Source organism: Benincasa hispida, chromosome 2, assembly GCF_027475165.1.
Source record: "Benincasa hispida cultivar pf3 chromosome 2, pf3_genome.v1.1, whole genome shotgun sequence".
Lineage (NCBI taxonomy): Eukaryota > Viridiplantae > Streptophyta > Magnoliopsida > Cucurbitales > Cucurbitaceae > Benincasa > Benincasa hispida.
This window is the reverse complement of record NC_143479.1, coordinates 27,542,892-27,559,575: the sequence shown is the minus strand read 5'-3', so window position 1 is coordinate 27,559,575 and position 16,684 is coordinate 27,542,892. Positions and strand designations below refer to the sequence as shown.

The following is a 16,684-nucleotide window of genomic DNA, read 5'->3' as shown; positions in this document are numbered from 1 at the left end:
GAACAAATTGCATTGGTCAATTCCATTTTTCTAAACTAGAATGTCGTAGTTAATTACATTTTTATCTTTTAGTTTCATTGCATTTTATTTTCTTTCAATTCAACTTATCCAATCCACATCAAACCCCCCATTTTACCACTTTAACTAAAAATGCGCTTTGAAGAACTAATCTTCCATGCTTCCCTGTGGTTCAACCTCTAAATTGCAACTTGTACTACTAGTTAGTATAAGTTGTTTGTTTGGTGATTTATAAATTTTATTTGACTAGTAAGGATTTATAGGCGACGATAAATTTCGATCTAGTAGCAAGCCATGGGGAAGTCATGCAAATGTCAACGCGAAGATAAGTATGTCAGGTGGCATTTAATTAAGCAAATTTCTAATGCAAGCCTAAGTATAAATAGGCTTAGGAAAGAAAGAGAATGTTTTGCCAAATTTTCTTACACCTAAGTGAGGGAGAGCTACTGCCCTTTAAAGACTTTGAAAGTTGAAGAATTGTTCTGCAAGCTGAAGGGAAGGTTGGACGAATTTCGATCAACTCAAGGGAAATAATGCTCAACTTCTAAAATAAGTGAAAGTTAAGATGCTTATGAGCATTTTCATTGAAGGGAGTTTAGCTAAGTGAATGCTAAGATTAAGTTATGAAATCTAAAAGATTGAAAATTTGAATGATGTTGTGGATGAATAAGTAAACAGCTGCATACAAAGAACTAGCAAGAAGTTGAACAAGTGATGTTATGCGTTAACGCATATAGGCATAGTCAGTTCATAACAAAGGCACTTGGAGTATGTCGCATAGTAGAAGTTCGTCACATAGGCTAAGAAGTTGTTCAACACTTATTCGAACACCTTGCGGAAGGATTCCAAATATCAGCCAATTTATATGGTAAGAAGGCTAAGAATAGCTATTGCGACGAGGATAGATTATTATGCGTTAGACTTAGCTATGATGCGATGAAATTATTAGCATGTGGTGGAGTTAAGTTATGTGTTAAGCTTAGAAGGGAGCTAATTATGCTGACCAAAGGGCCTTTCCTTTTTAGGGCAGGTGCAAATAGGAGAGGCATACAAACCCCTTGGATAAGTAGCTTAAAAAGGTGAGTGACAAGTTTTTGCAAATGATTTTCAGTGCATAGTCAATTTAACATGTTGTTTTTATATCATAATTTTCTCGACGCATGTTTTAAATATATGTTGATCGCATGATCCATGTTTTTAAATGATGAAGTTATTTTCAGTTTACCATGTGTTTACAGTAAGCCTATGGCATGTTTTACCGCATGATGAAAGTTTATCAAGGAAATTTTATATGCCTCCATGTTTACAAGGCACCATACAATGATATGAAATCATGAAATATGATAATTTCAAATGCGTATTCTGGATATGTTGTTAAATGTTTAAATGTTTGTGCCTTGTACAAGCCCTACTCCAATGTTGGTACCGAAGGTGTGGTAAGGTACCCAGATTTTAGTAATGTTAGGGATCCTTGACAATAAAGGTATGGTAAGGTGGTCAGGACCCCATTCAACTTTGCGTGCACGTATGACTATGTTATCAACGTTGATGAGATCGAGCAAAAGGGCTTTCTCTTAACTAAGGTTATTAGGGATTGAACAAAAGGGCTCTCCCACATGTTTAAGCAGTGGAGTGGTGGAGTTTTCAGATTGATGCTAATGAGTTTTGTTTCAAGGTTTTTACATGATGTATTTTATGATTTTCAGTTCTATTTTCGAAACCCTGATTATGATTTTATAAATGTTTCCTTGATAAACATGTTCATGCTATTTATGATTTAAATGATGTTTTATTTAAGATAATCAGTCACTAGGCTTTCCAGCTCACTCTTTTAAAAATGTTATCCTCCCTAAGTACCGGTCGACGTCCTGAGGCCTAGTAGTTTTGCTAGTCAGTCACTTCTTTGAGCCATAGAGAGTGGAAGTTTAGGTGGCTCATCATGTTATGTTAATATCGTTTTTATGTCCATGTCATGGGAATATGGTAGAGTTGTGTTAAACAAAATCTATAAATAAGTTTGGTTTATTGAAACTGCTAATTATTTTGATGTTGATATTTGGATCAATAATAATTTGTATGCTTTAAGTTGTTGCTGATATTATGTATCAAGTGCTAGAGAATTAATATTGCTAATCAGGTTTAATAGGTGCTAAGGACACAGTTCTTCAGGAGTATGTTGGACAGTAGTTGTCATAAGAGGGTTGACAATTGCTATCTTCACATCTCTTTCCAGATTAAAAAGGTAATCAAAGGAAGGGTGTAACAGAAAAGTTATGAAAAATCGACTAGGATCGCATAAGATAACTTTAGGTGACTTAAATTTGTATTTGCAAAATCAAACTGGCGTTGCGACAGTGGGTACAGCACTACGGTGCTGATGGAAATCAATGTGCATCAGACATTGGAGCGTCAAAGCTAAGTGTTCTAATACAGCATTGGGTGTTGTGTGCTTTTCACAAAAATGGACTTTCTATCTTACAGTGCCAAGGATGGCACCATAGGGCATTGCAACATCGTACAGATAGAGGAAAAACTTGTAATTTTTGTATTCTCTTTTTCAGTTGATGCAATTAAGCACCGCTTTTGCCTATTTTAGCTCCATTTCATCATTAACGCTCGATACTACTTCTTAAATGCTCGAAACCTATAAAATCGCCAAAAAAACACGTAAAATCCAAGAACGATCTCAAATTAAGTGGAGCTAGATAGCACATTTTTGGTGCTATCATACACCTTGGGTTGTGACTTTTGGGATTAGTGCCCTAAATCTCGTGGGTTTTATAGTTTGTAATTTGTAAACACGAATTATCTTTTTAAGAAAGTAAGAAGTATTTATTCGATATTTCGATTGCACTAACTTAATCCAATAAACTAAGATCCAAGGTTATATAATGTAGTTTGAACAGTATGTGGTAGACATACAAGTGGATCATGTTTAAGTAATAACCTGAAATGTCTGCAGTATATGGATAAGGTTGGGTGCCTTATCTTGGTGACACTACAGATACGACCCATTTTGTAAATGTTACAAGAGTTATAAGTTTTACAAACAATTTGATCCAAACCATTCATGTCGAGATATGTGAATGAGGGTATCTTATAAAAAGGGTTTGTATAAAATCAGACCACGAAATGATTAATCTCTCTTTATAACACCGTTGATTGAAGAGATTGATATTTCATAGGATGACTATAAGTAACTCGATCTCAATCATGAGTGAGTTATGGATTTCTGTCTATGAGGGCATTTGTGATTTGTATATGTGAGAGTGGCTCATGTAGCCGACTCAATATACCTACCATTTTGGAAATTTATCCAAGTAGAGAGCTGGCAACATAGTTACACAAGATGGAGTTTACTTCTTCTTGCCTTCAGGGAAAGTAGATGAATTGCTCCCTTAAGTGCTAACTCCAGGTCTTGAATAAGGAGTCTCTCCTTCTCATAGGCCCAAGAGGGATTTGTTTATGGTATGATCATAAACAGGTTGTTCATTAGAGGATTAGTGGGACTTAAGAAGTAAGAAGTAATTACAGGTGTAAAACGATATTTGAACCAGCTGTAATTATGAGCAATTTGTGAAGGATCGACTTACTGATGATTGATTATATCCGTGGACACATAAATATATCTACACTACGAAGAGTGCAGCTATAGGTCTTTAATGGAATGATCGACAATTAATGAATGTTGATTAATTTAATTAAAGAGTTTACTTAATTAATCCCGAATCATTGAAGTTTATAATCTTTAGGTCAATTAGGTCTCTTGCTAGCTCACTAAGGGTAAAACAAGGAATAAGTAGTTTTGGAATTGTTCAATTTATTTAAGACAAAAATATATTAATCATATATGATATGATTAATATAAAGTATAATGTATATCGATACATAATGTATATTGTTTATTATAAATATTATTTCCAAATAAAACTATATAATATGAGAGAATAATATTTTATTAAGATTCGAATATTAATTTAATATGAATTGGATTTATATAAATACTATAGAGCAAAAATAATGTCAATTAGATTCATATTAAGAGTATAGGATAAGAGAGAGATATGCATTTTTATATGATTTAAATACATATTTGAATAAATATGTAATATTCAAAACTAATTAATTAATCTTTATTTATTTAATTATATATATATATATATATAATTAAATAAATACTTTTAAAAAAACAAAAGAAAGGTAACTCCCCTACAAGGGGTCGGGGGAGTTATTTCTCTCAGGTAAGTTTTTCTTTTATTTTCTATATTTGATACAAAAGAAAAGAACATAGAAGAGATGTAACATCTCGAAATTTTATGTGAATTTAATATGAATATTATAAGTTATTAAGTTTTGTTTTCCTTTAATTTTAATATTTGGAACTATTAAAGCAGAGTAAATAAATCTGCTAGATCATTTATTAACCAAAAGAGGCCTATAAATAGGCATAATTACAATAGTGACTAACCATTTAACTACCTGTATAACAAACTTATAACAAAATATAAACTAATTTCTAATACTCCCCCTCGAGATGGTGTGGTTATATCAAGAATACTCATCTTGGATAGTAAGGAGAAAAACAAAGTGTTGGGCAAAGCCTTGATGAAGATATCAGCAAGCTGTAAGTGAGACCGGATGGGAAGAAGTTTGACATTGCCACGAACAATGTGATCTCGGACAAAATGGCAATCAATTTCAATGTGCTTCGTCTGTTCATGAAAAACCAGATTTTCAACAATATGGACAGCAGCCTCATTATCACAATAGATTAAAAAGGGATGAATAAGAGGTAACGAAAGCTCATGAAGAAGTTGTTCAACCCATAGCAATTCACTTGTAGTAGTAGCCAAAGCTCGGTATTCAGCTTCGACAGAAGAACGGGATACCGTAGACTACTTCTTAGCCTTCCAACTAATTATGGAATCACCCAAGAAGATGCAGAAACCGGTTATAGACTTCCTTGAATCAGGACAAGATCCCCAATCAGCATCAGAATACGCCTTTAATTGAAATGTGTGGACAGGTTGTAGCAGAATACCTTAGCCCAGAGAAGCTTTCAAATACTTAAGTAAGGATATGGCAGCATCAAGATGAGGCTATCTAGGTTGAACAACAAACTGACTGAGCTTATGGACAGCAAAAGCTATGTCGGGCCGAGAAATAGTCAAGTATAGCTGAACAACAAACTGACTGAGCTTATGGACAGCAAAATCTATGTGGGGCCGAGAAATAGTCAAGTATAGCAGTCTCCAATGAGTCTCCGATACAATGTTCCATCAAGAAGAAGGGTACCAACATCAAATTGGAGCTGTAAAGCCGGATCAAGAGGTAGAGGAGTCGGTTTGCAAGCCAACAAACCATGATCTTCTAAGAGCTGCAATGTATAATTTCGTTGTGATAGAAGAATACCTTGAGACGATCTTGCAATTTCAAGACCCAAGAAATATAGAAAAGACCCTAAGTCTTTGAGCTTGAAGGTCTCGTGCAGATGATCTTTGATCTCATGTAGTACAGGTAAAGAAGCACCGATAATGACTATGTCATCAACATAAACAAGTAAAGCAACAAAGGATTTAGCAGAACCTCGAGTGAATAAGGAGTAATCGAACTTGGACTGAGAAAATCCCAAGTGAAGGAGTGCCTTTGAGAACTTGTCAAACCATTGGCGTGATGCTTGCTTAAGGCCATATATGGATTTATGCAAGCAACAAACAAGATGCTCCCCCTGTTTGTGAACAACATTGTGCTTGTAACCCAAGGGTAGATCCATGTATGTATTCTTCAACTAGATCACCATGTAAGAAAGCATTATTAACATCTAGTTGAAGTAGAGACCAACCTTTTGAGACTGCAAGAGTAAGAAGTACTTTGACAGTAACAAGCTTGGCAGCAGGAGAAAATGTCTCAATGTAGTTAAGGCCTTCTTGCTGCGTGTATCCTTTGGCTACTAATCGTGCCTTGTAGTGGTCAATGGTCTCATATGCACGATACTTGATTTTTTATATCCATTTGCATCTAATAGAGTGTTGGCCTTGAGGTAAGGGCATAACAGACCAAGTACGGTTGGTTTCCATTGCTAGAAGTTCATCGTGCATAGCTTGGTGCCAATGTTCATAAGGGACAGCCTGGTGATAAAACTGAGGCTCATATGCGGTTGAGATATTGAGGGCAAACATCTTGTAGATAGGATTCAGTCTGTCATAAGATAAAACAGCTTGCAAAGGATACTTAGTAACTGTCTACTGAGAATGATTGTGTAAAAGGAGGTTGCAATGATAGTCCCTAAGATATGAGGGTGGTTTAGTTGTCCTTGTAGAGCGGCGATAGTGAGAAGAATTGTCAAATAAAGACAGATGGGGCTGCTCAGTGGCTACAACATCATCATCAACAGGTGCAAAGGGAGCAGTAGGTTGAGAAACGTCATGTAAAGTAGGCTGGTCAGAAAGCCCAGGAGTAGCAGAAGCAGATGATGAAGAGGCTTCACTGCTGGATAAATCACCTGAAAATGGAAGTGGTAATGGAAAAACTAGATCAGGAAAAGGATCAAGTACCTCTACTTGAGAACTGATTTAATGAAAAGGGAATATGTCTTCATGAAACACAACATCCCTTGAAATAAAGAATTTCTTCTTCTCAATGTCATATAAGTGATAGCCCTTGATGCCAGTAAGATATCCCAAAAAAACAGAGGCAATGGCCCGAGGTTGAAACTTGGTCCTGTGAGAAGGTAAAGTAGAGGCAAAACAAAGACAACCAAAAGTTCGTAGTGAAGTATTGTCAGCATGTTCAGCAGTCAAACAATAGTAAGGAGTTTGCCAGGACAAGATATGAGATGGAATGCGGTTGATCAAATAAGATGCGGTCAATATGCACTCTCCCCAAAACAAGATAGGTAACCTAGCTTGAAATAACAGAGATCGTGCGACATTTAACAAATGTTGATGTTTTCTTTCTACTACCGAATTTTGTTGAGGTCGTTCAACATAAGAAAACTGATGAAGAACACCTTTGGCAGCAAAAAGAATCAGTAAAGGCCAGTTCTGGTGCATTATCCGACCGAAAAGCTTTTATGGAAAAACCATATTGAGTTTCAATCAACTGAAAGAAGCGAGGGACAATAGTAAGAGCTTCACATTTGTTCCTCATAAAAAAACCCCAAGTGTACTGAGAATAATCATCAACTAGTGTTAAAAAATAACGATATCCAGCATGAGTAGGTTCATTGTAAGGGCCCCAAATGTCACAATGTATAAGATCAAAAGCATGAGCAGCAAGTCTATTATGGCTTTGAAAAGACAGTCGTTTTTGTTTTGCTAGAGGACAAATCATGCATTTAGTATAAGTACTATCCATGTCTACATGTAAAATGTCTTTTAGGAAACTAAGATGTTTATATGATGGATGTCCAAGCCGATTATGCCAAGTAAAAGCAGAGAAAGTAGTTGTGGAAGAACAAACAAGTTCTGTAGTATGTGAAAATTAATGTAAGGACTTATCAACTAATGCTTGCAACAAGTATAATCCATTCCATTTGTTAGCCTTGTCAATCGTCTTCAAAGAGTACTTGTCCTAAATGAGGCAAAAATCACTAAAAAAAAGTGACCATGACGGGTAGATAGGAAGTTAAAGAGCTTATGGAAATTAAGTTGAAACAAAAATCTGATATATATAGCACATTCTGTAGCATGATATCTGTACTGATTTGAATATCCCCAACAAATTCAACCAAAAGCTGAGACTGATTAGGCAAAGTAACAGTTGTCGGTTTAATTTGTCTTAGAGTAGTGAATAAGACCTTATTATGACAGATATGAGCTGATGCACCAGAATCAAGTATCGACTGATCAGAAGATATATCAGAAAGGGAACAAATACCTGCAACATGAGCTGTAGGAGTGATAGAATCTGCCTTATTGGACGTTGCTGCTATGGTGGCTGTTTTGGACTTGTTGAGATGCTGGAGCATAGCCAATAAGCCTTGGCATTATTCAGATGTTAAAGAGGATAAAGAATCAGAATGATCTGCTCTTTCTGATTCGGGAGGTTTGTAAAGCTTATGCCCCAGTGGATATCCATGGAGTTTATAACAACAATCAACAATATGCCCTTGAATATTACAGTGGGTGCAGATTGGTCTATCCTTCTTCTTGTTTTTATTGGTGTTGCGAGAATAGCTTGGAGCAGTCTGGTGGGAAGCAGAAGAACCATTTTTCACAAGGAAGGCGGTGGCATTAGATGAAGATATCACATTGTCAAAAGATGAAGAATAAGCTTTCTGGTCAATCTCCTGTGCAACTAGAGAGAAGGCCCGATTGATTGATGGTTCTGGTTCCATTAGTAACAACTGAGATCTGATAGGAGCAGATGAATCGTTTAAACCCATGAGGAAAGTCATAACATACTCTGTTTGGAAGTAAGTCTGTAGGTTCTGGACACCACCACAAGTGCATTTTCCACAAGAACAAGATGGGCGACAGGAGATGAGTTCATTCCACAACGTTTTCAGCTTGGCATAGTATGTGGTAACAGAATCTTGATTTTGGGATAAGTTGGAAATTTCACAGCGTAGTTGGAAGACTCTTGGTCGATTTTTATGCTAGTACTGTTCTTGCAGATCAGCCCAAACTTCTTGAGCGGAATTAGAGAAGTTGATGCTAGCAGAAATCTCTTTGGAAAGAGAGTTAAGAATCCACGTGGTGACAATGCCATTACATATGATCCAAGAACTGAGTAACTCACCGGAAGGTCGAGGGATTTCACCATTGATGAAGCCGAGTTTATTCTTGATAGTGAGCCCGATCTTCATCGCCTGACTCCACGAGTCGTAATTCGATTCCGTAAGAAAATTGGAAACGAGCACAAGACTGGTGTTGTCTGAGGGATGAAGAAAATAAGGGTTCTGATATTGTTCAAGAATGGAAGATGGGGAAGCTCGAACATTCTCCATGGAGTTATAGTTTTCGGATGAGGTTGGGTTGTCAGATCTGGTAATGATCGTTGTTTCGGATGAAGAAGAAGAACGAAAAATCACGAGAAAAATCTCGCTCGACACTGTGGACGGAGGCGAGCAAGATCAGTGTTAGCGTCTGAAAGGTCGGGGAGCAAGATAAAAAATCACAAGAAAATTCTTGCTCGACACTGTGGGCGGAGGCGAGCGAGATCAGTGTTAGCATCTGAAAGGTCGGAGAGCCAGATCGGCCCGAGAAGAAGAAAAGACACGAGAAAAAGAGTGGCTGGAGGGAAAACGAAAAGTCAAAGAGTTTTAATTTTGCTCTGATACCATATTAAAGCAAAGTAAATAAATCTGCTATATCATTTATTAACCAAAATAGTTCTATAAATAGGCATAATTACAACAGTGACTAACCATTTAACTACCTATATAACAAACTTATAACAAAATATAAACTAATTTCTAATAGGAACCAAAATTGAGTTATTTGAAAAATATATTTAATTTAAATTAATTTGATAAGATAACTTATTTAAATTAGTTGGCTAAAGGTTTTTTGGAATTTAAATTCAAGGAAGATTTGAAATTTGGTGTTTTGAGAGAATTGAAATTTAAAAAGGAAAAGGAGAAACTTGTAGTTTAAATTCTCTAAGGATTTCAACTTTTATTTGAGAGATATTTAGAATTAACGAAGGAAGAGAGGAGAATACCAAACAAAAGTTTGAATTATATATATTTCTATATATATTGGTTAGGTTAAAGAAAAGGAAGAAGGTAATTTACCTTTTTTCTTAAAACCCTCAGCAGCCCCTTTTCCACTCACGTTCACTCTCTCTCTCTAAACCTCACCCATGTCTACAGCAAAACCGAACCCACACCGCCGTGCACTACTGCTTGCTGCCTACTGCAGTTGTCATGCGCTGCCATTGTGAATCACTCACTGCCATCGACAACTGCCGTCGATTATCAGAGTTCGTTGCCGCACGCCGTCACCTTTTTAGGAATCCTAGATATTGTGGATAAGGGTTTCTTTTGTGAGATTTAATAAGTTTTCTTTGGGTGCTTTACTAAGTTTTACTACCGGAAAAATCTTTAAAAAGTGTCCAAATAGATTTTTCAAAGGTTGATTAACTTTCGAAAATTATTATTTTTCAAAGGTTATATATATTCGATAACGGTCAAATTATTTATAAATAATTATCTATTATCAAGTAGTCTTTTTCGAAAGTTTTCATTATTTTTAAAGACATATCATGTTATTTTCAAAAATTTTAAAACCTTCATAAAAATTTATTTATCCAATTGTATATCCTTCTTTTGAGAATAGAATAGAAAAATAGACAATGACATGAATCGAAGTAAACTTATATGTCATAAAAATACACAAAAATGATATCAAAATTCTATAACATCAAACTACAATTGATCAACTAGAAACAAATTTTTTAGACATCTCTGCCATCATTTTTTGAAATCTATCAACGATTTTCTAATTTGCTTATTTGACGCCTAAGTGCTTCTACCTCAACCTTTATTTCCTGTTCAGATTCTTTTCTTTGTCGTTTAGATTCTTGAAGTCGTTGTTCAGACTCATTAAGACGATGCTCAAGATCGCGTATAGTAGACGATAATCCAAACAACTAGTAACACCTACTCCATAATCACGAACACGCCCATGTTTCTCCGGTCCAAATACTCGTATGAAAATCTAAGCATATGATTTAAGTTCCGACTACAAATACAAATTCACATATTATAATTCAAAACTAACACATATAAATTCAAATGTTTACAACAAACAAACACATGTCTTTGTTAGATAAAGGATGTGGCCACCATTCTACACTGGAAGCTCTAGGGACATGTTTAAAAGTCAATCCTATAAAGATGAGACTTCTTTTAATAATACATTCTTTGGTTATGTTGAAATTAGACTGGTTTTTGTCCTGAGGACTAGATCTTTATTTCAAATTGAATGAAACTCATTTCAGATTCACCAAATTCTAGGAATTCCATTTTCATTTCTTTCCTTTTATTTATCCAAATTGCATCGAAAATCTATGGAAGGAATGTTAGATTTTGTGGAAGAGCATAAGAAAAATTGAAACAAAAAATAGAGCATAAGAAAAATTGAAACCAAAAAATAAAGTAACAGAACAATTTTTCTAAGAAGTATTGAAAGAAAAGGGAAAGAAGTAAAACAAATAAGATCTTGGAGAAGTTTTAAACCTATATATTATAGAAAGATCTTGGACTGCATCAGTTTGATCCAATTCCTAATCTTAAACTCTAAAATGACACTATAGTCTAAATTAACAATAATTTTTGTTTAGTCCACAAGTTGAAAACTTGAAAACTACTAGTTTGAAATATTCATACTTCACAATGTTAAATATCGTAGGACAATGATATGAGTTTTCTATAGATAAGACATTGCTTGAACAAGATATGTTCTATAGCTCATCAAACAATAGTCTAAGAATTTTGAGGGGATAAGCTAGAAACTTCTTTAAATCAATCATTTCTAGAACAGAGCAACAGAGATGATAAATTAATGACCTTTACTCAAACTCTAACTAATAACATCATATCTATCCATTATTTTGTACTTATCGTTTTCTCCTGTGTAGTTTCATTCATAGCCAATCCATTATTGCTCAAGTGAGTTAGCTCCCAAATTCTAATTCGACTCGGTTCTTCATAGTGACTCGAACCTATTTAAGTGAAAATTTAGATAATTTGACTGAATTAAAAGAAGTTTATGTAATTTTTCATCTAATTACCTCTTTTTCAACTCTTTGTTGTATACTTTGTGAACTACATGTGTGATAAACATTCAATTTAGAATGGTTATTTTGGTTTCTTTCACACATCTCCTGTATTTCAAAAGTAGAGTATGAGCATTAATAAAAAAAATAACAATAAGTACAATTTTTTTTATGTACAAGAAAAAGATATTAGAATACAACCTGATATTCAGTTCGTGCACAATCCTAACATGTCACACCCCACCATGTCATTTAGTTCCTACATCTATCGCTTAACTCCAGCGGCCCATCATGTAGCTTAATCGTTTAGTAAACAATCTCGCTCTCAATGATCTCGTGCATAGCCTATCATTTAGCTACCACGCCCATCGTTTACCTCCATCGTTTAGCGTTGACGTCTTATCGTCTAATGCATCCGCCTATTGCTTAACGTCATCGTCCAACGCCTGCGTCTATCGCCAATGCCCATCGCTTAGTATTCCGCCTATCGTGTAGCACGTCTGCTCATCGTTTAGTGCAGCACGACTATCGTCTAGCACCCACGTCCATCATGTAGCACCATCGTGTAGTCTATCGCTTAGTGCCCACACATCGCTTAACGCTTAATGTTATCGTCTAGTGCTATCATCTAGCGCGTCACTCGTCACCTTTGAACACCATGTGCATCTTCACAATCGTCTAGCGCATCGCTTAGCTCCGCCCATATATTATTGCCTACCTCATCGTTTAGCTCCCCGCATTGCTACACGATCGTCTAGCATTCGCCTACACGATCGCCTACCTCATCGTGTAGTGCAACTCACTTACTAGACAATCATCACCTCATCGTGTAGCACATTCACTTACTAGACGATCGTCTGCCTCATCGTGTAGCTCTGCTCATTTGTTACACGATCGTCTGTCCAGCGCCTTGCACTCAACTTTTGGCTTTTTCTACTCTTGCTCACGCATACCCAACGTATGAGCAACTCTTGGCAACGTCTCTTGCCAATACTTCGCCCAATCATACGTCCAACCTTACAAATGCATGGTTGCCTTCTCATCTTACAACCTATCAAACACAGGCGTCTAACATTACTTTCTTCAACATTCTGATCTATAAAATCATAAAAGCATACATGTACTGAAATAAAAATCTCCATTACAGTTCATAGAGGAAATATCACGAAAGAATATTCTGGTAAGCAATTCTATTTGAGAATATAAATCTTTCATAAACTAGATGCGATTTAGACAAATTTTATGTGACATGAATAAAACTAAGAATAGTTGATAATGTAACAGATGCAAAAACACCAAAACTTCATCAGCATCACCATATAAACCAAAACATGTGAAATCCAACTTACCAAAACAGAATGTCCAATCAAACAGTTGATCTTAAATGAGAGTGTCCACCATCATCTTCTAGCTCAAGAATCATATCCCATACAACCTTCAGATAGATAAATATATAACAATTAAGCCAACTCCTAGTTTTTTGTAAAAAGTAAAAGATTACCTGAACCTAACCAACTTAGATAGTATTTTGTAAATATATAACAATCAAGCCAACTTAAATTTAGACAGGTTTTTAATTTGCATCCAACTTCTATCAAAGTTATACACTTCTTTGTAAAAAGTAAAAGATTACTTGAACCAAATTACTACTTACTGAGTGGTTAAAAATTATGTGTGGGACACCTACATGTTTGCATTTATAGGACATAAATACAGAATTTAACCCCGATAGTTGGGTTACTTACAGAGTTTTATACTCATCCTCTCTTATGTTATGTTTTTCAAGTAAGGACAAAGATAAATTGGCGAATGAAAGGAGGAAATTCGTGAGTTGTGCGAATGGAACTAGTTTTCAACGCTTTTGCTCAGTTTTATATTTGTAACTATTTAAATTTTTAATCTAGATCTTGATGTTAGACAGAAAATTTTAAGTTTTGATTATCATTTTTCATCAATGTTTTTAGGGGACCCAAGCAATAGTTCTTTTGTTTGTTTTAGTTCTCATATTATAAATAATTTTGAAGTTGTCATATTTGTTTTGAACAAATTTTTATTCTATGATTAATTTTCCTTGATTTAAATTTTGCATTTATGAGGCAATGACCCTACTTAGAGATCTAAGTCGAGTCATTACAAAAGATCTATCAATATCTCTCTCTTGAATGAATTTTCTCAGTAGAAAAACTCAAAACAAAAGGTTGTTCTTTCTCCTCTCTTCAAATTCCAAAACCAAGAAGGATTCCACAATCCTTATTTCTTGTCGGAGACATAGCGGGAAAACCTTTTGATGATGTCCTGTTATTTACTTTCTTGGAGGTTCGTGCAGAGGATATTCTTGAAGGTTCTCGAAGAGTTGGTCCTCGAAAAATGTATTTTTCTCAATCATTGAAGAAAGCATGCTTAGCCCTAATGATAATTTTCCAATTCTGTAATTTTCTCATCCCAATTCAAAGACAAAAGTGATAAAACACTTCCTCATTGGGATTCGATGCTTTCAGTAGGAGAAAGAAATTAGTTAGATCCTGAACCAGTTTATAAGGATCTAGGTTTCTCTTTATTTTAGGTGATAAAAAAGAGGGTTGTGTCGGTTTTTCTTTTACCCGCAAGTGAACATTTCTCAGTTAAATACCAAGGAAGAAGAGTAGAGTAGGCAGATTGTCAAACCACTATAAGTTTTTATGTGTTTTCATTTCTCTCAACATCTCACTTAGTTTATTTTCTAACTTTTAGATTGCATGTTAGGATTGATTTATTCTCTGTATAATTCTGATTTAGCTATTAACATCAACTATTTGTCAAGTGTTAGTTTTTCGAATTAAAGTTCAAATTTATTTGTCACCTAGATTAGTTAGAGATTTCATAAAGTGAAACTTGGTAGACAACCCTATTCACCCCCTAAGCTCTATTATTATCTTTAGTGAAGGGATTAAATCCATGCGAAAGCGCATAAATGCTTATGTCACTGTTTTTCGATCCATTTAGAATTCAAGAAAAAACATAGAAATAAGCATACAAAGATCTAGTATAGAATAAATATACATATTTCCTAGTATTAAGCATGAGGTACAGTAAATGTAAAGTACAAAGGAATAAGAAAGGCATACCCTTGTAGACTTTTCTTAGTTTTTCCTCTCCACAAAAACTTCCACAAACTGGAACAACACAAACTCTTCCACAAACAAGAACAATGCACACAACCACTAGAGTTACCCTTACTATATTTCAGGGATAGGATACAAAGAGATGTTGAGACCTCTAGGGAAAGTCATAGAGAGAATTTTTCTTCTGTGTGTTCTTTTTCAGAGAGAAGAGAGAATATGTGATAGGGTGATATCATGAAAAGAAGCAAAAAAAAAAAATTATATTCTTTCCACAACTGCAGACACTATGCAATCTTAGAAGTCTGATAGATAGAGAAGGAAGTCAATTCAAAAAATAAAACAAACTTCCTCAATCACGATGAAATTAACGTAGATAGAAGTTAATTTTTATTATTTATTTAGTTAATACAAATATATATTAAATCATATTTAATATATAATTAATCAATTAATTAATTAGTTAATTAAATTTAATCAAATATCACATATTTAATTAATTATGCATTTGAATCGTATAATTAAAATGTATATCTCTCAAAACCTATAGGTGTATATGAATCTCATTCATGTTAATTTTAACCTATAGTTTCTATTTTAATTTCATTCATATAATTAATATTTGAATCTTATTTAAATATATATCTCTCTTATATTATAAAGTTTAATTTTTGAACCTTATTCAAAATAAACTTTTTATCATAATATATTCATATACATTACATTAATTATATCTTAAACAATTAATTATATTCCCTAGTTTAATTTAAACAATTCCAATCAATCCAAAACTAGCTAATCCTTGTATTACTCTTAGTGAGCTAGTATGAAGACCTAATGATCCTACAGATTAGAAGCTTCAATAATATGAGATTAACTAATTAAACTCTTTAATTCTGTTAATCAACATTCATTAACTATGGGTAACTCCACTAAAGACCACAGTTGCACTCTTTGCACCATAGATATATTTCTGTATCCATTGATATAATCATTACCTGTAAATCGATCGTCATGAATTGCTCGTAATTACAGCTGGGTCAAATTATAAATTTACCACTGTAATTAACTCTTACTCCTTAAGTACCACTAATCCCTCTAATGAACAATCAATTTATAGTCCAACTATGAACTAAATTCCTCTCGAGCCAATGAGAGGGTGAGACTTCATTGTTCAAGATGGGAAGGAGTGAGCTCCATCTTGTGTAGCTACGTTCCTAGTTCTCCACTTGAAAAAGTTCCCAAAATGGTAGGCTTATATAGCCGGCGACTCAAGCCACTCTCATCCATACAAATCAAAGGACTGTCCTTATAGACATGAGTCCATAACTCAATCAGGATTCATCGAGCTACAAATGATCGTCATATGAAATATTAATCTCTTTAGAAAAACGGTGTTATAAAGAAAGATTAAATATTTTGTGGTCCGGTCTCATACAAACTCTTTGGATAGAATACTCCCACTCACATGTCTCCATATGAACGCTTTGGATCACATCGCTTGTAATAAATCTTTTTTTTATTGAACATAACAATTGTAACATTTACAAAGTGAGTCATATCCATAGTGTTGCCAGGATAAGGCACCCAACCTTATCCATATATTATAGACCATTCAAGTTATGATTTGAAAATGATCCATCTATATGTCTTCCACATATTGTTTAAGTTACATAAAATAACCTTGGATCTTGGCTTATTCGATTGAGTTATGTACAAATTGAATTGAGTTATTTTATTTGTTAAACAATTTGTTTACACAATTTAAAAACTACGAGATCCACAAGATTTAAAGAACTAATCCAACAATTAGATCCTACATTATGATCTAAGAACAACTCTTA

The 16,684-nt window shown here is 34.5% G+C and overlaps 2 protein-coding genes across 2 annotated transcripts; both read right to left on the bottom strand.

Moving 5' to 3' along the window:
• Positions 1–5,254: 5,254 nt before the first annotated feature.
• LOC150037780 (uncharacterized) lies at positions 5,255–7,374 on the bottom strand. Its single transcript, XM_090311026.1, has 5 exons — positions 7,028–7,374; positions 6,373–6,585; positions 6,083–6,216; positions 5,889–5,965; positions 5,255–5,806 (listed from the first exon to the last, which is right to left on the bottom strand). The coding sequence occupies exons 1-5, from the start codon at positions 7,372–7,374 to the stop codon at positions 5,255–5,257; spliced, it is 1,323 nt and encodes a 440-aa protein (XP_090167152.1).
• A 631-nt stretch (positions 7,375–8,005) lies between these two features.
• On the bottom strand, positions 8,006–8,968 carry LOC150037779 (uncharacterized). The gene is made up of 2 exons (XM_090311025.1): positions 8,625–8,968; positions 8,006–8,372 (listed from the first exon to the last, which is right to left on the bottom strand). Exons 1-2 carry the CDS (start codon positions 8,966–8,968, stop codon positions 8,006–8,008), a joined length of 711 nt encoding a protein of 236 aa, XP_090167151.1.
• Positions 8,969–16,684: the final 7,716 nt, after the last annotated feature.

What these genes read in the sequence shown, in the direction of transcription:
- LOC150037780 (XM_090311026.1), bottom strand. Translation starts at nt 7,374, where the DNA reads ATGGATAGTACTTATACTAAATGCATGATTTGTCCTCTAGCAAAACAA. An exon ending in GATTCTTTTTGCTGCCAAAG is followed by an intron (nt 6,586 to 7,027) that starts GTGTTCTTCATC and finishes TCATTAAATCAG; the next exon opens with TTCTCAAGTAGAGGTACTTG. An exon ending in CCAAGCTTGTTACTGTCAAA is followed by an intron (nt 5,807 to 5,888) that starts GTACTTCTTACT and finishes ATGGTGATCTAG; the next exon opens with TTGAAGAATACATACATGGA.
- LOC150037779 (XM_090311025.1), bottom strand. Translation starts at nt 8,968, where the DNA reads ATGGAGAATGTTCGAGCTTCCCCATCTTCCATTCTTGAACAATATCAG. An exon ending in TGGGCTGATCTGCAAGAACA is followed by an intron (nt 8,373 to 8,624) that starts GTACTAGCATAA and finishes TGCTCCTATCAG; the next exon opens with ATCTCAGTTGTTACTAATGG.